At 55.0% G+C, this 20,720-nt stretch overlaps 2 protein-coding genes across 2 annotated transcripts; both read right to left on the bottom strand.

The window, feature by feature from the left end:
• Positions 1 to 697: 697 nt before the first annotated feature.
• Positions 698 to 13,013, bottom strand: PLIN5 (perilipin 5). Its single transcript, XM_021676678.2, has 8 exons — positions 12,966 to 13,013; positions 11,549 to 11,629; positions 9,202 to 9,397; positions 7,104 to 7,186; positions 6,601 to 6,781; positions 4,212 to 4,411; positions 3,231 to 3,344; positions 698 to 2,258 (listed from the first exon to the last, which is right to left on the bottom strand). Exons 2-8 carry the CDS (start codon positions 11,606 to 11,608, stop codon positions 1,713 to 1,715), a joined length of 1,380 nt encoding a protein of 459 aa, XP_021532353.2. The 5' UTR covers positions 11,609 to 11,629; positions 12,966 to 13,013; the 3' UTR covers positions 698 to 1,712.
• A 2,021-nt stretch (positions 13,014 to 15,034) lies between these two features.
• Positions 15,035 to 18,020, bottom strand: LRG1 (leucine rich alpha-2-glycoprotein 1). Its single transcript, XM_012436438.2, has 2 exons — positions 17,907 to 18,020; positions 15,035 to 16,465 (listed from the first exon to the last, which is right to left on the bottom strand). Exons 1-2 carry the CDS (start codon positions 17,951 to 17,953, stop codon positions 15,451 to 15,453), a joined length of 1,062 nt encoding a protein of 353 aa, XP_012291861.2. The 5' UTR covers positions 17,954 to 18,020; the 3' UTR covers positions 15,035 to 15,450.
• Positions 18,021 to 20,720: the final 2,700 nt, after the last annotated feature.

The raw sequence follows: 20,720 nt of genomic DNA, 5'->3' as shown, positions 1-20,720 counted from the left end.
TGCTGGACTGGGGAGGTAGGTAGAGAGCTGCCCCATCTGACTCCTTCCCCTCCTGTCCTGCTCCCTGCAATTTCCATGAAATTCACCTGTACCAAGATGAGAACGACTTCCGTGAGACTGAAGGGGCAATGCTCTTGTTTATTTTTACAGACAGGATCTCACTCTGTTGCCCAGGCTGGAGTGCAGTGGTACCAACTTGGCTAACATGGTGAAACCCTGTCTCTACTAAAAATACAAAGATCAGCTGGGCATGGCGGCGCACGCCTGTAGTCCCATCTACTGGGGAGGCTGAGGTAGAAGACTCGCTTGAACCCGGGAGGCAGAGGTTGCAGTGAGCCGAGATCACGCCACAGCACTCCAGCCTGGTGACAGAGCAAGGCTCCATCTCAAAACAAAACAGAACAAAAGCAATCCTTCCGCCTCCGCCTCCACCTCCGCCTCCCAAAGTGCTGGGATTACAGGTGTGAGCCGTGGTGCCCGGCTAATTTTAAGCAGCAGCGCTTACCCCACGTGGGCTGAGCAGTAACAGCGGATCCCAGACAGGACGACAGGCAGGTCAGAGAGGCAGCACTCCACATCTTGCACCCTGGCTCCGCACACCCCCTTCTCCATGTCTCTGCAGTGACACACCTCCGTGGCCCCCAGCCCCGTGGGACTGAGACCCACCCTGGCCGGAACACACGCATGGGCCTTTGAACATCAGAAAGCACCTTTATTCAGGGGCAAATCCCAAATAGCAAAGCAAGTGGGTGTGGCGGGCTGAGCAACACAGCCCACCGGCATCTCTGGGGGACCCATCTGTCCAGGATATAAAAACTAGGGGAGGAGGGGGGCTCACTTTTCAACGTTCCAAATAGGGCAAAATGTGCGTTTCCTTGGAGAGTATTTTTAAAAAAATTTTTTTCTTGAGACAGGGTCTTGCGCTGTCATCCAGGCTGGAGTGAAGAGGCAGGATCATGACTCACCACAGCCTGCAACTCCTGAGCTCAAGCGATCCTTCCGTCTCGGCCTCCCAGAGCGCTGTGATTACAGGCGTGAGCCACCACACCCAGTCAGGGCCCACTTCTCAAGGCCCTGAACAGAAGGCGTTGGGCAAAATGCACGTTTCTTGGGGAGTTTTTTTTTTTTTTAGACGGGGTCTCGCTCTGTTACCCAGGCTGGAGTGCAGTGGCGTAATCTCTGCTCACTGCAACCTCTGTCTCCCGGGTTCAAGTGATTCTCCTACCTCAGCCTCACAATTAACTGGGACTACAGGTGCGCACCACCACACCCGGCTAATTTTTTTTTTTTTTTTGTATTTTTAGTAGAGACGGGGTTTTACCATGTTGGCCAGGCTGGTCTCAAACTCCTGACCTCAGATGATCTGCGTGCCTCAGCCTCCCAAAGTGCTGGGGTGACAGGCGTGACCCACTGCGCCCGGCCTCTTGGAGAGGTTTTGATGAGCTTCATGGAGCCAGGGAGGAGGACCCAGGTGAATAGCCCAGCTCGTGCCTCAAGTTGGCCTGAACTGGGTTCAAGGCCCTGCTTTTCCTGGGACTCTGTCCATGTGCCCAAGGAAATAATGGGAGAGTCCAATACGAAGAAGGTGGTGGGGATCCTGAATCCAGCCCTATTCTGCAGACGGGTCAAGGCCAAGGCCTCGTGCTTACACGTGGCCATCAGGGGACAGCAGCGATCTTGGCGTGCAGGTGGCCTTCCCACTGGCCCATGGGTCAGAAGTCCAGTTCCGGCATCAGGGTGTGCTTGACCGGGCAGCTGGGGGTCTCAGGCTCCTGCTCGCAAATGTCCCTGGCGATGCCCACCCTGTCCCTGTCCCCATCCCCATGCTGGGCCTCCCAGGCTCTCTGCTGGGCCGGCCAGTCCAGGTGCGCCCAGCGGGGGTCAGGGCCCCCGATGACCTCATCCACCTGGGCCTCCAGGTCCAGCAGGGGCTCGGATCGCTCCACAAGGATGGGCGCGAAGGGTCCCACCAGCCAGGGCAACGGCACAGCCTGCACCACCAGCTCCAGCAGCTCGTCCACACAGGCGTGCGCCCGAGCCACACGACCCCGGCCCTCGGCCAGCGCGGCCGCTGGCACATCCCCGAAGCAGCGGGCATCGGCGAAGGCGGTCTGCAGGGCGTCCACACTGCGCCGCACCTCGGCCACCTTCTCCTGGGCACTGGGGGGCAGGCCCCGCACGCTGAATTCCAGTGCCTCTACCGTGCCCTGAAGCTCCTGGGTCAGGCTGCGGGACAGCACCAGCGTCTCCAGCTCTGCCTGCAGGGGGTGGGGACCTCAGTTTCCCTGACGGACGCCCAACAGGACTACTGTCCTGCCTCGGTTTCCCCGATAGACCCACAGTGGGACTGTCAACCTGTCTTATAGACCTCATGGTCCTGTCCCCCATAGACACAGAATGTGACCCAGCTCTACCTTGGTCTCCCTCATAAACATAGAATGGGGCCGGGCACAGTGGCTCACACCTGTGATCCCAGCACTTTGGAAGGCGAGGTGGATCACCTGAGGGCAGGAGTTCGAGACCCGCCTGGCCAACATGGTGAACCCCCACCACTACCAAAAAAACAAAAATTAGCTGGATGTGGTGGTATATGCCTGTGATCTCAGGTACTTGGGAGGCTGAGGCAGGAGAATCACTCAAACACAGTAGGCGGAGGGTTCAGTGAGCCAAGATCGTGCCACTACACTCCAGCCTGGACGACAAGAGCAAAACTCCATCTCAAAAATAAATAAAATAGGCCGGGCGAGGTGGCTCACTCCTGTAATCCCAGCACTTTGGGAGGCCGAGGCAGGTGGATCATGAGGTCAGGAGTTCAAGACCAGCCTGGCCAACATAGTGAAACCCCACCTCTAACTAAAAATACCAAAAAAAAAAAAAAAAAAATTAACTGGGTGTGGTGGCACATTCCTGTAATCCCAGCTATTTGGGAGGTTGATGCAGGAGAATCGCTTGAACCCAGGCGGTGGAGGTTGCAGTGACGCACGATCACGCCATTGCACTCCAGCCTGGGCAACAAGAGCAAGACTCTGTCTCAAAAAAACAAACACACACAATGGGACTTAACCCTGCCTCAGTTTCCCCCCATGGACACCCCAAGTATCTGAGCTCAGCACTTGGTTTGAGATAGCTGGGTTCCTGGCAGCACTGGGCTGACCCATAACTCCTCACTCCCCCCTCCCTCCGCAGCCTGGTGGCAGACACCACCTCACCTGGCACCCTGAAAGTCTCACCTGGCTTCGGCGGCCGTTCTCCGGAGGGCACTGGCTCCAGTCCCCCCACAGCTCATGCACCTTTCCGGGGCGGGCCGGGGTGGTGGGGGTCACCCCGCACTGCATGTGGTCTATCTGCAAGGACAGAGAGGGTGGACAGTCTTCAGGGCTGCGGGATCTGAGTGGGGATGGGCCCAGGACCAACCCTAGTCTGGATCTGGCCTGAGTAAGCATTGAGGAGACAGAAGCAGGTCGTGCAGAGATATGAGAAGGGCTTGGACTTGGACCCCAAGGGAGGTGGGAGCCATAGAGGGTTGTGGGCAGAGGAGGGATAGACCTGACTCAGAGGTTCACAGGTGCCCTCTGGTGGCTGCTGCGGTGATGGGAGGATTCTGACAATGAGGAGGGCACTGGAAGAGGATGGGTTTTTTTTTTGTTGTTGTTTTTAAAGCAGAGTTTTGCTCTTGTTGCCCAGGCTGGAGTACAATGGCACGATCTTGGCTCACCACAACCTCTGCCTCCCGGGTTCAAGCAATTCTCCTGCCTCAGCCTCTCGAGGAGCTGGGATTACAGGCGTATGCCACCACGCCTGGCTAATTTTGTGTTTTCAGTAGAGATGGGGTTTTGCCATGTTGGTCAGGCTGGTCTCAAACTCCTGACCTCGTGATCCATCCACTTCAGCCTCCCTAAGTGCTGAGATTACAGGCGTGAGCCACCACGCCCAGCTGGAAGGCTTTCTTCTGACCTACCCTAACTTGCTATAAATTTCAGCTCCTCCTTCCCCTCTTCCATAAAACCCCTCCCTGACTCCCCAGGCAGAGCCATGACACCTATGGGCTCCTTCAGGCCCGGGTCCCCCAGCCCTGAACACATGCAGCCAGAGATAGCTGCGCCCAGCTCCGCCTCCCCCATCAGGCTAGCACGGGATCAGGTATTCAGCTGGCGCTCAGTCTATACTGATTGGCTTACATCCGGTAGCAGGGGCAGGTAGTGGGCTCTCACCAGCTCCAGAGTCTCCTGCAGCTGGGCCAGTGTGTCCTGGGCACGGTGTTTGCTCTGCCTCAGTTTCCCCAGTGAGTGCTCGTAGGCCAGGTGGCGGATCCGCGCTGACAGCGAGCCAAGCCGCACAAAATAGCCCTGCTGTCTCCTCTGATTCTCCACCGATCCCACTTCTGGGCCCTCAGCCTCAGCCGCCAGTGCCGCTGGAGGACAGGATGCGGAGGACAGGATGCGGGGGACAGAGCAGGGTCAGCATGGCCCACCCCCTCCATATCTGCTCGCCCACCTCCAGGTCCAGAAGCCAGTTTCCCAAATTCACCGCTCCTCTCGACTGACATCAACCCATTTGGTCTTCCCCAAACACTAAGGTATAGGTGCCTTCTACACAGGAGGGAAACTGAGGCAAGGAGAAGCAGGGTACCACAGGGTACAAGCAGCAAACCCGGATTGGAACCCAGGCACATGGCACATTGGCCCCAAACTGCTTAACCATTTTCTTTTCTTTTCTTTTTTTTTTTTTTGAGACGGAGTTTCGCTCTTGTTACCCAGGCTGGAGTGCAATGGTGCGATCTTGGCTCACCGCAACCTCTGCCTCCTGGGTTCAGGCAATTCTCCTGCCTCAGCCTCCTGAGTAGCTGGGATTACAGGCACGCGCCACCATGCCCAGCTAATTTTTTGTATTTTTAGTAGAGACAGGGTTTCACCATGTTGACCAGGATGGTCTCGATCTCTTGACCTCGTGGTCCACCCGCCTCGGCCTCCCAAAGTGCTGGGATTACAGGCGTGAGCCACCGTGCCCGGCCTCTTTTTTTTTTTTTTTTTGAGATGGCATCTCACTCTGTCCCCCAGGCTGGAGTGCAGCGGCATGATCCCAGTTCACTGCAACCTCAGCCTCCTGATTAGCTGGGACCACAGGTGCACACCACCACGCCCAGCTAAGTTTTGCATTTTTAGTAGAAACCAGGTTTCACCATGTTGGCCAGGCTGGTCTTGAACCCGCCTCGGCCTCCGAAAGTGCTGGGATTACAGGCGTGAGCCACCATGCCCGGCCTCTTAAACACTCTTTTCAGCGGCCTTTTAAGAATATAGGTTGGGTGCAGTGGCATGAACCTGTAATCCCACCACTTCGGGAGGCTGAGATGGGAGGGCTGCTTGAGCCCAGGGAGGGTTGCTTTGAGACCAGCTTGGGCAATACAGCAAGTCCCCGTCTCTAAAAGATAAATATGGAAATTAGCCAGGGCTGGACATGGTGGCGCATGCCTACAGTCCCAGCTGTTTGAGAGGCCGAGACAGGAGGATCACTTGAGCATAGGAATTGAAGGCTGCAGTGAGCTAGGATCACACAACTGCCCTGTAGCCTGGGCAACAGAGCAAGACCCTGTCTCAAAAAAAATTAAAATTAAAAAAAGGATTGAAAAATAAAAAATAGCTGGCTGGGCAAGGTGGCTCATGCCTGTAATACCAGCACTTTGGGAGGCCAAGGCAGGTGGATCACCTGAGGTCAGGAGTTCAAGACCAGCCTGGCCAACATGCAAAACCCTGTCTCTACTAAATACACAAGAATTGGCCAGGTGTGGTGACTCACATCTGTAATCCCAGATCTTTGGAATGGTGAGGTGGGTGGATCGCCTGAGGTCGGGAGTTCAAGACCAGCCTGACCAACATGGAGAAACCCTGTTTCTCCTAAAAATACAAAACTAGCCAGGCACGGGGGCGCATACCTGTAATCTCAGCTGCTCACCTCAACTTCCACCTCCCGGGTTCAAGCAATTCTCCTGCCTCAGCCTCCCGAGTAGCTGGGACAATAGGCGCGCACCGCCACACCTGGCTCATACTTTTTGTATTTAGTAAAGACAGGGTTTCCCCGTGTTGCCCAGGCTGGTCTTGAACTCCTGAGCTCAGGCAATCCCACGGCTTGTGCCTTTCAAAGTATTAAGATAACAGGCAAGTGCCACCACACCCGGCTAATTTCGTATTTTTTAGTAGAGACAGGGTTTCTCTATGTTGGTCAGGCTGGTCCCAAGCTCCCAACCTCAGGTGATCCGCCCGCCGCAGCCTCCCAAAGTGCTGGGATTATAGGCGTGAGCCGCCGTGCCCAGCTAAAATCTGACTGTTACATACATGGGAAGAATGATAATATTTAAAACACATTGCACGAGCGTTTGTGGGGGCCACAAGTTTGAGACCTCAAATCTAAAAACTCTGTTTCCTTAGGGTCTGGGTATTCTGACTCCCAGTGGGATGCAGGTTGGGGGCCTGGTTTCCAGTCCTGTTTCCTGCTTATCTGCTGTGTGTCCTTGGGTGAGTCTCACACCTCTCTGATCTGTACCACGGGGGCATGGGGGCTGGGGCAGGAGGACTCGGGGGTTAGGGTCGAGGGTGTCGTCCTCACCCAGCTCCTCCTCCGTCATGGGCAGGAAGTGATCCACCAGCTCCTCGGATTTTTCCAGCATGACATCCATGGCGTGGCTCACGGAGCGCTTCAGCTCCACGCTCCAGCGCCGGCCGCGCCGGGCCAGGTCCACCACGCCCGTGACACCGCTGGTCACCGCGTCCTTGGCTGAGGTCACCACCTGGAAGGAAGGGCCCCCACTCCAAGCACCAAGGACTCCAGCTCCATTTCTGCCACTCCAGTTCCCTGAGGCCGGGACTCGAAGATCCTAGCTCTGTGCCTCAGTTTCCCCTATAAAATGGGTGATAAAACCCTTCCCTCACAGAGGGTGTTGAGGGCGTTACCTGCCCTTACTGACACTGTATATGCAGGTTGCAATTATCTTAACCTGGCTGTTTTTTCTCGAGTTCACCGAAAGCCTGGCCGGCACCATCCCGCCCTCCCTCCCGCCTCTCCTCTGGCCTGCCGCCCCGGAGGTCCCCACGTCCAGTCAGCCAGGGTACCGTCTCCGAAGGTTGCTGGAGAAAGGGAAGCTTCTCCTCCAGTTTGTCCAGGCCCCTGCAGGCGAGACTGTTCACAGTGGCCACTGAAGGGAGACAGGCAGAGAGTGAGACTCGGGGAGACGCAGACGGAGATAGGGACACAGTGAGAGTTGTAGGGGAGTGCTAGAGACAGAAGCAGAGACAGAGAAGGAAGGAGACAGGGAGACACACCACAGAAGGATGGGGAGGACACCGACACGCTTGAGGCCTTACACCAAGAAGCCACTAAGATGTTGGGACAGTTACCTGTAGCTCCCAGAGAGAGACTGTAGGAGAGGGAGATGAGGAGGAGGCTGAGACCACAGGGGACCTGGCTGCCTCCCTAGGTGAGACTGGGGCCCTGCGGGTGTGAGTGTGCCGCTGGCTTGGGCGCTGCCTCCTTTGCCCTCCTGCCTGGGCCCTGACACCCACCCCGTTCTCCCAGCACCAAGGTGACTTTTCAGCCCTGCCCAGCTCAGATGGCCCAGTGGACAGACTCAAGGTCACAGAAGCTGGCTGAGAGGGAGGTGAGGAGGTGCTAGGCTGGGACCATCAGGTGACCTTCTTCCTGGACCAGACTAGAAACCAAGGGTCCTTTTGTCCCCCGCTTGTCATCAGCTCAGGGGTCCAGAGATGTGAGAACTGCAAGGCTGAGGCTGCGGGGTCAGGACAGGCAGAGGCAGGCACAGAGGGGAGGGAGGCTGGAGGCACAAATGGACCCAAGGCACGTCGGGCCAACAGTTGAGGGAAGACAGGCAGAGAGACGGAATGGGGACGAGAGGAGGAGCACCACCAGTAAACAGGTAAGGAAGGGAAGAGGGCCTGGGGGTCACATTTATTTACTTTTTGAGATGGAGTTTCACTCTTGTTGCCCAGGCTGGAGTGCAGTGGCTCGATCTTGGCTCACTGCAACCTCCGCCTCCCAGGTTCAAGCCATTCTCCTGCCTCAGCCTCCTGTGTAGCTGGGATTACAGGCACACGCCACCATACCCAGCTAATTTTTTGTATTTTTAGTAGAGAAGGGGTTTCACCATGTTGGCCAGGCTGGTCTTGAACTCCTGACCTCAAGTGATCTGCCTGCCTCTGCCTCTCAAAGTGTTGGGATTACAGGCATGAACCACTGCGCCTGGCAGGGGATCAAATTTTTTTTTTTTTTGAGATGGCGTCTCACTGTCGTACAGGCTGGAGTGCAGTGGCATAATCTTGGCTCACTGCACCTCCGCCTCCCGGGTTCAAGTGATTCTCCTGCCTCAGCCTCCCCAGTAGCTGGGACTACAGGCGCATGCCACCACGCCCTGGTAATTTTTGTATTTTTAATAGAGATGGGGTTTCACCATATTGGCCACAGGCTGGTCTTGAACTCCTGACCTCGTGATTCGCCCGCCTCGGCCTCCCAAAGTGCTGGGATTACAGGCATGAGCCACCACACCTGGCCAGATTTTTTTTTTTTTTTTTAAGTTTTTTTTTTTTTGCCGGGCGCGGTGGCTCACGCCTATAATCCCAGCACTTTGGGAGGCCGAGGCGGGTGGATCACAAGGTCAAGAGATCGAGACCATCCTGGTCAACATGGTGAATCCCCGTTTCTACTAAAAATACAAAAAATTAGCTGGGCATGGTGGCGCGTGCCTGTAATCCCAGCTACTCAGGAGGCTGAGGCAGGAGAAATGCCTGAACCCAGGAGGCGGAGGTTGCGGTGAGCCGAGATTGTGCCATTGTACTCCAGCCTGGGTAACAAGAGCGAAACTCCATCTCAAAAAAAAAAAAAAAAAGTTTTTTTTTTTTTTTTTTTTTTTTTTTGAGATAATGGGTCTTGCTATGTTGCCCAGGCTGGTCTTGAACTCCTGGCCTCAAGCAATCCTCCTACCTTGACCTCCCAAAGTGCTGGGATCATAGGCATAGGCCACCACGCCCAGCTGGTGCTAAGATTAAAGAGGACATAAGAGATTGAGGAGAGGTGAACGGCCATGGGACAGGTGGCTAGGCCGAGGATGACACCAGGAACGTCATGCAGATAGACCAAGGTGGACGGGACACGGGGACAAGCCACGGCTCCCAGGGACACACGGGCAGGGGCACTCACGCTGGGGCTGCAGGTGCTCGAGCAGCGGCTGGGCGTGGTCCAGGGCACGGGTGGTCAGGCCACAGACACACTGCTCAGCCAGGCGGCAGGCGGACCCCAGCAGCGGATGCCTGTCCTTGGCCGAGCTGTAAGCGTCGCAGACCGCAGTGCACGTGGCCCTGACCAGGGGTAGAGCCGCCACGCGCTGCACCACGTTCTGTGGGAAGGGTCAGCATCAGGGGGGCCCTGGGGGAAGTGGGGCCCCAGACGCACCTCAGCCCACTTCCCCTCTCTGGGCCAGGACGAGGGATGGGAGAGGGAGGATAGAGGGCTGAGCACCTCCCCACGTAGAGGAAGTGGAGGCATGTGGGTGTGAGAATGTCATGGGTCCTGCGCTCACAGGGGCCTCTTCCCATGGAGTACAAGGAGCATTGCAATTTTTCTTTTTTCTTTGAGATGGGGTTTCGCTCTTGTTGCCCAGGCTGGAGGGCAGTGGCGTGCTCTCGGCTCACTGCAACCTCCACCTCCTGGTTTCAAGCAATTCTCCTGCCTCAGCCTCCTGAGTAGCTGGGATTATACAGGTGCCTGCCACCATACCTAGCCTTTTTTTTTTTTTTTTTTTTTGTATTTTAGTAGAGATGGGGTTTCACCATGTTGCTCAGGCTGGTCTCTAACTCCTGACCTCTGGTGATCCACCCACCTCGGCCTCCCAAAGTGCTGGGATAATAGGTGTGAGACCGCACCTGGCCACAGTTTTTCTTCAATAGAGACCAGCTGCTGCTCAGTTGCCCAGGCTGGAGCGCAATGACTCAAGCACAGCTGACTGCAATCTCAACCTCCCAGGCTCGAGCAGTCGTCCCGCCTCAGCCTCTGAGTAGCTGGAACTCCAGATGCACACCACCATGCCCAGCTAATTTTATTTTATAGAGATGTGGTCTTGCTAGGTTGCCCAAGCTGGTCTTGAACTCCTGGCTCAAGTGATCCTCTCCCCTCAGCCTCCTAATATGCTGGGATTATAGGCATGAGCCACTGCACCTGGCCAAATACTGTATATTTTTTGATCTGCATTTGGTCAGAGAAACAGTCTGCATACCTCTGCCTCCTGGGATCAAGAGATTCTCCTGCCTCAGCGTCCTGTGTAGCTGAGATGACAGGTGCCCACCACCATGTCTGGCTAATTTTTTTTTTTTTTTTTTTTCAGATGGAGTCTTGTTCTTGTTACCCAGGCTGGAGTGCAATGGCACGATCTTGGCTCACCGCAACCCCTGCCTTCCAGGTTCAAGCGATTCTCCTGCCTCAGTCTCCGGAGTAGCTGGGATTACACGCCCCCGCCACCATAGCCAGCTAATTTTTGTATTTTAGGTACAGACTGTTTCACCACGTTGGCCAGGCTGGTCTTGAACTCCTGACCTCAGGTGATCTGCCCACCTTGGCCTCCCAGAGTGCTGGGATTACAGGCATGAGCCACCACGCCCGGCCAGACCTGAACGCTTCAAACCCGAGTTAAAGGGTCGACTATTATCTGTCTGGCTCGAGGAAGGTCATTAGAGTCTGGGGTTTCAGAGCATCTCCCCTGGAGCACAGTGACCTCCATTCACTTCTGCTTCAGTCACCTCCAAACATATCAACCTGGGCAAGCAACCGAACCCTTCTATGCCTTGGTTTCCCCTACTATGAAACGCGTTTTATTTTTTAAACAGAGTCTTGCACTGTCGCCTGGGCTGGAGAGCCAGAGTGTGAGCTCGGCTCACCGCAACCTCCCGGGTTTACACGGTTCTCCTGCCTCAGCCTCCAGAGAAGCTGGGATTACAGGCGCACACCACCATGCCTGGCTAATTAAAAAATTTTTAGTAGAGACAGGGTTTCACTCTGTTGGCCAGACTGGTCTCGAACTCCTGACCTCAGGTGATCCACCCACCTCGGCCTCCCAAGATGCTGGGATTACAGGCATGAGCCACTGTGCCCAGCCCTGAAATGCATTTTTAGGGTTGTGATGGGGTGTTCAAGGAGCCAATATACGTGAAACTCTTGGAACTGTGGCTGATACAGTGATTGCTGATCTATTATTACTGTGTTATCGACGGCGCCATGATGGTGGACGTGCAGACAGGAGGATGCAGGTGGAGACCCATGGATGGGTGGGGGCCGCAGAAGCTGGCTGGGTGTCTTTCAGACACACTCCCGTCCCGGGGTCTCATGAAGCCCCCTCCAGGAAGTGCCCCATCCCCCCTCCATGGTCCAAATTTTATGAGTCAGGTTTTCCCAGCAAGGAGAGGAGTGGAGTGGGATACCTGACCTGCAACGCTCCTAGAAGGGACTGTCCCCCAGGATTCCTTGTGTCCCCGCTCCTCAGAGGGGCAGCCCTCACCTGCTGGTCCTGCTCCCACACGCTGGGTCTGGGGATCTGAGCCGCCTCATCTTCGGACATCGTGCTGCAAACAGGGTCACCCTGCGGGGCAGGATGGAGTAAGGGGCACCTGCCCAGGCCTCGGACCCTGTCAAATTGGGCTCTGTGACTCGAGCAAGTCTCAAACCTCTTGGGGACTCAGTTTCTTCATTTGCATAATGGGGTGTTCTGCGTGTCCAGGGCTCTGTACACAAAAGGTGTACAGTAATGAGCCTCGGGCAAGGTGGGGTTGCTGGAGTGACTCAAAGCATGGTTTTGGGGTGAGAACGACCTGGGTTTGAATCCTACCATTAACTGCTGTGTGATTTTTATTATCTTCTTTTTTTAGATGGAGTTTCGATCTTGTTGCCCAGGCTGGCGTGCAATGGCGCAATCTCGGCTCACTGCAACCTTTGCCTCCTGGGTTCAAGTGATTCTCCTGCCTCGGGCTCCTGAGTGGCTGGGGTTAACAGGTGTGCACCACCTCATCCAGCTAATTTTGTATTTTTTGTTTTAGTAGAGACAGGGTTTCTCCATGTTGGTCAGCCTGGTCTCGAACTCCCGACCTCAGGTGATCTGCCTGCCTTGGCCTCCCAAAGTGCTGGGATTACAGGCGTGAGCCACCGCGCCCGGCTATTTATTATCTTTTTAAAGACAGAATCTCTCTCTGTTGCCTAGGCTGGAGTGCAGTGGCACAATCTAAGCTCACTGCAACCTCCGCCTCCCAGGTTCAAGTGATTTTCCTTCATCAGCCTCCCGAGTACCTGGGATTACGCAGGTGCCACCACACCGGCTAATTTTTCTATTGTTAGTAAAACTGGGGTTTCGCCATGTTGCCCAGGCTGGTCTCAAACTCCTGGGCTCAAGTGATCCGCCCGACTCGGCCTCCCAAAGTGCTGGGATTACAGGCTCCACTGCACCTGGCCTGCTGTGTGATTTTTGGCAAGCACCTCCACCTCTCTGGGCTGTTTTCTCTTCTGTAAGATGGGGGAGACCCCTGCTACTCCTGCGGCCCCCGCCTGGGCCCAGAACTGCACAAGCACCCCAGACAAGGGTCGAGTTTCCTAGACCACTCACAGCTTATTTGACAGGCAGGGAAACTGAGGCACGCAGCAGGTCCATGCTGGGCCCAAGGTCACTCAGCCAGCTAGAGTGGAGGGGGGGGAACTCGACCACAGGCCTTAGACTTGCCGCCTGCGGGTTGCCACCCCGCGCCCTCTGAGGCCTGGTCCCCGCCCAACTGGGTCCTGGGCTTCGGCCAATTGTGCCAAGGGTCCCAGCCACCTGCTCTGGCCCGTCGTACCCGTCCCACGCCGCCGGACCTTCGCCGAACCACCCTATCCGGAGCTCCCCTCCTGAGTCCGGGGGCGCTCCTGGACGCTGCCTTCAGGGCACTCACCTGGGCGCGTGCGGCTTCAGACCCCAGGTGTCTCCGGCGACCCCAAGCCCAAGTCTCCGCCCCCCGCCGGCCCCGCCCATCTTATAGCTGCTCGGGTGGGTGGGGCCTCCGGGAACTGACCAATGGGGAGATGCCCTGCGGGGGCGTGCCCGGGCGCGTGCCCGGGGGGGCGTGGCGCCAGGTTTCCCTCGCCCTCGCCCTCGCCCTCGCCCTCGCCCTCGCCCTCCCCCTCGCCCTCCCCGTGGGCTCGCCCAGTGCTCTGCGTTTGCCAAAGATTGAGGTAGTATACTTTCCCCGGCTAACTTTGGCCACCTGTCACTCACTGCTGTTGCCGTGGAGACAGTCCATGCGATCACAGCCCCCATGGCCTTGCTAAGTGACCTTGGCCAAGTCCTCAGTGACTTTCTTTCTTCTTATTATTATTTACCGATTTTTGAGACTGGATCTTGCTCGGTTGCCCAGGGCTGGAGTGGAGTGGTGTGATCATAGCTCACTGCAGCCTTGCCCTCCCAAGCTCAGGTGATCCTACTGCCTCAGCCTCCTGAGTAGCTGCGACCACAGGCACGCGCTACCACGCCCAGCTGTTTTTTTTTAACTGTTTGTAGAGATGGGATATTCCTGTGTTGACCAGGTCTTGAACTCCTGAGCCCTAAGTGATCCTTCCACCTCGGCCTCCCAAATTGCTGGGATTACAGGTTAAAATAATATGTAACCTGTACAGCCTTTTTTTATTTCTTAATCTGCCCCTTCACTAAGCCAGAAGCAGACCCGCCCTTTCCCTAGGATCCCCATTTTACAGATGAGCAAGCTGAGTCTTAGAGATCACAAACCATTTTCCCCGGCCACCCCAGCAAGTGAGGGACCCTATTCAAACCCACCCCTGCTGGACCCCAGAACCCTGCCTTTCATTCTTGTGCCTGGAATGACCACAGACGTCGGCATGATCTTTTTTTTTTATTATTTTTTTTGAGACACAGTTTCACTGTCGCCCCAATCTGGAGTGCAGTGGCACGATCTGGGCTCATTGCAACCTCCACCTCCCAGGTTCAAACAATTCTCCTGCCTGAGCCTCCCAAGTAGCTGGGATTACAGGCATGTGCCACTATGCCTGGCTAATTTTTATATTTTTAGTAGAGACGAGGTTTTGCCTTGTTGGCCAGGCTGCTCTCAAACTTCTGACTTCAAATGATACACCTGCCTCGGCCTCCCAAAGTGCTGGGATTACAGGTGTGAGCCATCGCCCAGCCAGCAATTTTTTTTTTTTTTTTTTTTTTGAGACGGAGTCTCACTTTGTTGCTCAGGCTGGAGTGCAGTGGTGCGATCTCGGCTCACTGCAACCTCCGCCTCCCAGCTTCAAGCGATTCTCTTGCCTCAGTCTCCCAAGTAGCTAGGACTACAGGCATGCATACCACACACCAGGCTAATTTTTGTATTTTTAGTACAGATGGGGTTTCACCATGTTGGCCAGGCTGGTCTCGAACTCCCGACCTCGAGTGATCCACCAGCCTTGGCCTCCCAGAGTGCTGGGATTACAGGCGTGAGCCACCACACCTGGATGTCATTACAGGCATGAGCCACTGCGCATGTCATTTTTTCAGGGAGCTGGGAAAATGGGTCATGCCCCCAAGTCCCAGGGTCCCCCAGATCTGATTGCAGCCCCCACATGGCCAATGCTGTATCAGCAGGTGGCCCCAGGACCCTGCCCATCCTTTCGGCCCCATCCCACCCCTGCAACCTTGCCTGGGGCAGGTGCCCTCTTAGATGATCTGAGGCCAGCATGGCAAATTGTTTGGAGACCGGGCAATCTGGTTCAACTTAAACCTTCTCCTGGGACAGCAGCCCTGGCAGGAATTCACTGGTAAAATGACACCCGGGCAATGGTCAGGGTTTTATCTGCAGTGAGGTCCCAGGATGGGGGCAGGGAGAGGAGAAGCCACAGGCCATTGTTCCCAATTGCCACCCACTAGGGAAACTGTGTTCCACAGCCCAGGCCCTGGGCTGTCACCCTGGAGTCCTAGGAAGTCGATTTGGGAAGGTTCTAGGAACACAATGAAAGCCGATTCATCCGGTCCAGGGTTCAAGAGTTATTTATTAAACCCTTTAGGTCTGAGCCCAAGCTAAGTGGGACTCAGCACTGGACGCTGCACTCCGAGAGCCCCCTGACTTAGGGAAGACAAAGTCAGAGAAAGGCAGCCCCAGTGTGGCCGGGGCTTAGCCACAGGGAAGGACAAGGGGGCTGGGAGAACCTGGAGGCTGGGAGATGCGAGAAATGGGGAGCGGCATTCCAGAGAGAGGGCACGCCCTGGGCACAGGTCAGGAGGCTGGGAAGCCCACTGTGTGTTCTCGGAAGCACGGGTGGGTGAAACGGGGCCCCAGCCACAAGGGACGGTCCCCACATCTCACCTTTAAAAGGCGGGATTATTTGCTAAGTGGGTTGCAGCGTTCTCCCAGACCCCCCCGCCCCGCTCAACCCCAGCCCCAGGCCTCACTGGGCCCACTCAGCCACTGCCAGGAGCGGCTGGCCCTTCACGGCTTCAGGCCCAGCACAGCGCGTGTCACCCGGGGAAAACATCTTGTCTTTTTGGGCCTTCAGCCAACGCAAGAGGTCGCTCAGATTCCGGTCACAGATCCAGGGGTTGCTGGAGATGTCGAAGCCGTCCCGCAGGTCCCGATTTGACTGTCCTAGGGATGCCCAGAGCCCCTCGGGCACGCTGGCCAGCGAGTTATTGGAGAGGTCCAGCATGTCCAGCTGCCGCAGGCCCTGGAAGGCACCGGCTGCCACCCTGGCCAGCTTGTTGCAGTTCAGGAAAAGATAGCGCAGGTCCGGCTGGGCCACGAGGAGGTCCTTTTCCAGGACTTGCAATCTGTTGCCTTCTAGATGGAGCCGTTCTAATTGCAGAGGACCCCTCAGAAGGTCAGGCGGCAAGGTCTCCAGCTGGTTCTCCCCAAGGTCAAGGGTGCGCAGGAGGGTGAAGTTTGCCAGCAGCCCAGGGGGCAGTTTCCGGAGGCGGTTCCCAGACAGATCCAGATGCCCCAGGGCCTTCAGGCCGTGCAGCCACGAGGCCTCCAGGACCTCCAGCTGGTTTTCTTTCAACACCAGGGTGTCCAGGGCGGCTGAGGCCTGGAAGAGGCCCGGGAGCAGCCTGGTCAGGGCGTTTCGGGTGAGATCCAGCACCCTGAGCTGCGGGACTGGCTGCAAAAGCTCGGGTGAGAGGCCCTCCAGCCCGTTAGTGGAGAGGTGCAACTCTCGGAGCTTGGAGGCGCCCTGGAGGATGCCAGCTGGCAGGTGTGTCAGGTTGAAGAACTCCACTGCCAGGTACACGGTGTCGGCTGGCAGGTGGCTGGGGATTTCGGCAGGTGGTTGGCAGGAGATGGAGGTGCCATTGTCTGAGTGGAACACCTGGCAGTCTTTGGGGCTCAGGGTGACCCCCCAGGCTGAGGCCGCCAACAGCAGCAGTAGGAACAGGGTTCTAGAAAGATGGGGCTGAACGCCCCCTGGGCTGCAGGCAGTAACAGAAGATGCTTACTAAACCATAGTGAAAACACACCCAGCAAGACGAAAATACACCCCAAACCTCCCCACTTCTTCCCATCTCTGCGGCTACCAGCCTGGACTATGCCGCCTCATCTCTCTCTTTTTTTTTTTTTTGAGATGGAGTCTCCCTCTGTCGCCAGGCTGGAGTGCAGTGGCATGACCTCAGCTTGCTGCAACCTCTGCCTCCCAGGTTCAAGCGATTCTCCTGCCTCAGTCTCCTGAGTAGCTGGGACTACAGGTGCGTGCCACCACGCCCAGCTAATTTTGTATTTTTAGTAGAGAAGGAGTTTCCCCACATTGGCCAGCCTGGTCTCGATCTCATGATCCCGTGATTCACCTGCCTCGACCTCCCAAAGTGCTGGAATTACAGATGTGAGCCACCACGCCTGCCCGCTGATGCCTCATCTCTTACCTGGACTAGGGCAGTTGCTCCCTCCTCCTCTCCCAGCTTCTACCTTGACTCCCAACAGCTGCCAGGAGTGGCCCCTGTTGCAGGGAGAATTATAATTCTAGGACAATTGAGTTTCTGAGTGTAACTCCCACATAATATGAATACACTCCCCATTGGCAGTCTAGCCCCCATGGGCTATTAATTATTCACAGTCCAACTTGCTATTTTTTTCTGATCTGGCTTGTTTTCTGGGTCAGTCCTGGTCTCCCTGACTCTATGTTTTGATGTGAACTCCTACTCAACCTGCGAAGCCCCAGCAAAAATGCCCTCTTTTCCATGAAGACTTCTCTGCTCTGGGTCTTTCTGTCCAGCCTTGACCAATTGAGTGCCTAGAGGAAGATGGAGCTGGACACAGATAACCGAACCATGTTCAGATTCATGTTTTTGAGACAGGGTCTTACTCAGTTGCCCAGGCTGGAGGGCAGTGGTGAGATCACATTCACTGCAGCCTCTAAACATGAAAAGTGTGTCCTGGTCTGAGGGTGGGCATTTGGCCTTGGGAAGGGGTGGTTTACTCTTAGCACCATAACCCTTGGAAGCCTGGGGCTTCCCCTCCTCCTCCAGGGCTTTCCTGGCCCAGCAGCCATCATACATGACCTGGACAGCATTGGTCACTGTGGCCCCAGGCCTCTAACAAGAGGCCTCTCCCGACTTCCTCCTGCCTATGCCCACCTGAGCTTCTGCAGGTGTGTGTGTGTGTGTGTGTGTGTGTGTGTGTGTGTGTGTGTGTGTGAGAGAGAGAGAGAGAAGGAGAGAGAGAGAGAGCGAGGAGAGAGAGAGAGAAGAGAGAAGAGAGAGAGAGCATGCACCAGTCTGTCTATAGTTCAGGTTGATCTGGCCCAGCCTCCCGGACTGTATCTGTCCCCTGTGACTTCAGTGGGTCAGCCGGAATGTCCTGTATTTCCACATGACCTGGCATTCAGACCTGCCTAGGACAGGTAGCATGGGGACCTACCTTTGGGGTCGCTGTCTGCTCCAGGAGGACATGCTAGCTCTTCTCATTTCCTTCTGGGTTCTCCTGGCCTGGGGAGGTGGCCTTATACCCGCCTGGACTGGAGGCAGGGGAGCCAACCCTGGGGAAGTCCCCACCCCTGTCCAGTTCCTGATAGGGGTTGAACCTAAGCCAGGCAGGGGAAGGGGAGGGGTCAGGATTACAAAATTGCTTCCTGGAAATTGTTTCCTGCTCAGCCCCATTTTGACCCTGCTTCTAAAACCCAGCTTTTTCTTTCCTTGTTTCCTGACTTCTGGGGGGCATCCAGGAGTCTCTCTAGTTGCATCCTCACTTCCCAACCCAGAGTTCAAGGATCAAGGTTTGCTAGGCATCATCCCTGGAGAAGGGACAGCTCTTTGAGCAGGAGGAGCTGTTTACCATAAACTTGACCAACCAGGAAACTCACTGAAAAGAACAAAAAAACTCTTGTCTTGACTTCATGGTATGCTGATCTTGTTTTGTTATAAATGAAGTCATTTAAAAAATACAGTTCAATAGTGACTAATGCCAAACGTCTCTATGGTCTTCGGACAGTGGCTTGGGAGGAACCAAATCTGCTTCTGACTTTCAGCTCTGTCATGAACAGCTTTGCTTTGTGACCTTCAGCAAGTGACTTAACTTCTCCTGGCCTCAGTTTCCCCATCTGTGAAGCTGAATTCATATGTCTGAGGGCTCCTTCTGCTCTTTTTTTTTCTTCATTTGAGTCTGACATCCATGCTATTGTTTCCATTCTTCCTCATTTCCTATTCAATGCATTTTTTGGGGGCTACGAATTTCCCTTTGAGACTAGCTTTGGCTGCATCCCATGGATGTGGCTACAGAGTGCTTGCATTCTTGTTGAGTTCTAAATATTTAAGTATGATATGTCACCTTTATCTGCACCTATGACTACTTTTTTCTTTTTTCCTGAGACAACGTTTCATTCTGTTACCCAGGCTGCAGTGCAGTGGTGAGATCTCAGCTCACTGCAACCTCGGCATCCCAGGCTCAGGCGATACTCCCCGTCAGCCTCTTGAGTAGCTGGGACTACAGGCACGCACCACCATGCCTAGCTAATTTTTATATTTTTAATAGAGACAGGATTTCGCCATGTGGCCCAGGCTGGTCTCGAACTCCTGAGCTCATGTGATCCACTGGCCTTGGCCCCCCAAAATGCTGAAATTACAGGTGTGAGCCACTGTGCACTTTTTTTTTTTGAGACAGTATTTCACTCTGTCACCCAGCCTGGAGCACACAGTGGTACAATCAGCTCACTGTAGCTTTGAACCCTGGGCTGCAGGCCTCCCAATAGCTGGGACTATGGGCATATGCCACCATACCTAATTTTTTTTTTTTTTTTTGAGACAGAGTCTGTCACCCAGGCTGCAGTGCAGTGACACGATCTCAGCTCACTGCAACCTCCACTTCCTGGGTTTAAGTGATTCTCCTGCCTCAGCCTCCCAAGTAGCTGTGACTACAGGCACATGCTACCATGCCCAGCTAATTTTTTAAATTTTTTCTATGTTGCCTAGGCTGGTCTCGAACTCCTGGGCTCAAGGGATCCTCTCAGTATCAGTCTCCCCAAGTGCTGGGATTATAGACGTGAGCCACGGCACCCGGTCTGTCTTGTGCCCTGCCCTGTCCCCAGAGCCCAGCCATTAGTAGGTCTTAATCAACATGGGCTGAGAGGGAGGAAGGCTTGTGAAATGTAGTGACACAGTGACAAAATGATCCCTGAAAATGAAGTCAGCTCACATCCCCTGCTTAAAACTCTCTGATGGCTTCTTGTCCCACTTAAAACTCATAAGGCTGGGAAAGGGGCCTGGGGAGTGAGTGTTTATGGGGACAGAGTTTGAGTTTGGGAAGAGGAGAAAATTCTAGAGATGAGGATGGTGATAGCTGCATAACACTGTGAGTATACATAACGCTCCTGGGCTGTGCACTTAAATATGGTTAAAATAGGTCTGGCGCGGTGGCTCACGCCTGTAATCCCAGCTACTCAGAAGGCTGAGGCAGGAGAATTGCTTGAACCCAGGAGGCGGAGGTTGCAGCGAGCCGAGATCGCGCCACTGCACTCCAGCCTGGGCAACAGTGAGAGACTCCATCTCAAAACAAAAACAAAGCAAAAAAACAAACAAGCAAAAAAAGTTACGATGATAAATAGAATGGCATGTGGCATGTATATTTTCCCAACATTAAGAAAAATTCAGCCGGACACAGTGGCTCACACCTGTAATGCCAGCACTTTGGAGGCCAAGGTGGGCGAGTCTCTTAAGCCCAGGAGTTTGAGACCAGCCTGGGGAATATGGCAAAACCCTGTCTCTACTAAAAATAGAAAAATAAGCCGAGGGTGGTGGCACATACCTGGAGTCCCAGCTACTCGGGAGGCTGAGGTGAGGGGATGGCTTGAGTCCAGGAGGTTGAGGCTACAGTGAGCTGTGATTGGACCATCGCAATCCAGCCTGGGCAACAGAACGAGACCCTGTCTCAGGAAAAAAAAATAAATTCTTTTTTTTTTTTTGAGACGGAGTTTCACTCTTGCTGCCCAGGCTGGAGTGCAATGGCGCGATCTCGGCTCACTGCAACCTCCGCCTCCTGGGTTCAGGCAATTCTCCTGCCTCAGTCTCCCGAGTAGCTGGGACTACAGGCGCGCGCCACCATGCCCAGCTAATTTTTGTATGTTTAGTAGAGACGGGGTTTCACCATGTTAGCCAGGATGGTCTCAATCCACCCGCCTGGGCCTCCCAAAGCCCTAGGACTATGGGCATAAGCCACCACGCCCAGCTAATTTTTAGTAGA

This window comes from Aotus nancymaae, unplaced genomic scaffold (assembly GCF_030222135.1).
Source record: "Aotus nancymaae isolate 86718 unplaced genomic scaffold, 86718_ANA_hifiasm-v0.15.2.pri h1tg000028l, whole genome shotgun sequence".
Taxonomy (NCBI): Eukaryota; Metazoa; Chordata; class Mammalia; order Primates; family Aotidae; genus Aotus; species Aotus nancymaae.
Note: the sequence above shows the minus strand (reverse complement) of the source record. Positions and strands in the feature narration are given on the sequence as shown.

Coding starts and splice junctions, on each gene's coding strand:
- PLIN5 (XM_021676678.2), bottom strand. CDS start 11,608: ATGTCCGAAGATGAGGCGGCTCAGATCCCCAGACCCAGCGTGTGGGAG. Junction 6,782..7,103: donor TCCAGCAACCTTCGGAGACG/GTACCCTGGCTG, acceptor CCTTCCTTCCAG/GTGGTGACCTCAGCCAAGGA. Junction 4,412..6,600: donor CATGACGGAGGAGGAGCTGG/GTGAGGACGACA, acceptor CCTGTCCTCCAG/CGGCACTGGCGGCTGAGGCT.
- LRG1 (XM_012436438.2), bottom strand. CDS start 17,953: ATGAGAAGAGCTAGCATGTCCTCCTGGAGCAGACAGCGACCCCAAAG. Junction 16,466..17,906: donor AGCAGACAGCGACCCCAAAG/GTAGGTCCCCAT, acceptor TACTGCCTGCAG/CCCAGGGGGCGTTCAGCCCC.